Below are 1,036 nucleotides of genomic sequence, written 5' to 3'. Positions count from 1 at the left end.
GCGGGCGTGCGCGTGCGACGCAGGAGGGGCGGCCGAGGGCGGAGGGTTGTGGCCGTCGTCGAGCGCCGCTAGGCGCTTGGTGAGAGAGGGCGTGGCGGTGGAGCGCTTCGACATGAAGAGGGAGGGGGCCGGCGGGGGTAGGGGTTGGTGCTTTGAACGGGGTGGGGTTGTAGAGGGTTCCATGGGGGGAATTATGCGATGGAGGAGGAGGTGAGGCAGGGCGGTGACATCGGTTTAGACGGAGGGCAAAGGCGAGGTGAATGGAGAGGTGAATGGAAAAGTTGGGGGAGAGAGGTGGCTGGAAATGCAACATTTGCTTGCACTCACAGTCGTGCGTTGCTGGTGGAGCGAGTCGCCCGAGGGCTCCAGTGCCGCCAGCCGTGCCCTCTGTCCGTACCCGTACACGTGTCGGGAGGTGGACCGATGCGATGCGATGCGATGCGATGCGATGCAATGCGATGCAATGCGATGCAATGCCTGTGCAATGCCTGTGGTGTGATTCCTTCAACGCCAATGCGTTTCAGTCATCCCCTTCAACTTCACTCGTCTGCTCATTCCCACTTTGCAATGACTCCTTCTCTGATGATTCCTTCATATGACTCTCAGTCATTCCTCCCTCACGTCGTTGGCCAACTTGGCCAACGGCACCTCCCCTCTTGCTCAGTGGTCATCACAATACTGGTACTGTATGAAAAGTGGAAAGCATTCCATATTCCGCCTTCGCCACCGCCACACGCCATCCCGGGCGATGTCCTCCGCACGCTCCTCCGCACGCTCCTCCGCACGCCTCGCCTCGCCTCGCCTCTCTAGGCGTCCGCGCCCCCGCGCTCGCGCAGTCGGAGCTCGCGAAACCTGGACATCTCGGGCGCGCCGTCGTCCTCCGGCCGCGCGTCGACGCCGTGCACGTCCGGGATCACGCCGGCGACGGGCATGCCACGCAGGTCGAGGATGCTGGACGCGCGCGCGCGCCCCGCCTGCCGGGTCCGGCTCCGCGCGCGCGCCCGCCCGCGCCCGCGCCCGCTCCACCGCTCCACCT

The 1,036-nt window shown here is 65.0% G+C and overlaps 1 protein-coding gene across 1 annotated transcript in view; it reads right to left on the bottom strand.

Annotated features, from left to right (window-relative positions):
* CHC_T00005900001 (hypothetical protein) overlaps nt 1–313 on the bottom strand; it is a 2,394-nt gene extending 2,081 nt beyond the window's left edge. Inside the window, exon 1 of the mRNA XM_005717557.1 lies at nt 1–313. This exon is cut by the window's left edge and continues 719 nt beyond it. Coding sequence (XP_005717614.1) covers nt 1–313 — 313 coding nt within the window.
* Between the last annotated feature and the right edge of the window lie 723 nt (nt 314–1,036).

Source organism: Chondrus crispus, genomic scaffold, assembly GCF_000350225.1.
Source record: "Chondrus crispus Stackhouse genomic scaffold, scaffold_323, whole genome shotgun sequence".
Taxonomy (NCBI): domain Eukaryota; phylum Rhodophyta; class Florideophyceae; order Gigartinales; family Gigartinaceae; genus Chondrus; species Chondrus crispus.
The sequence above is the reverse complement of the archived record's forward strand: the minus strand, read 5'-3'. Positions and strand labels throughout refer to the sequence as shown.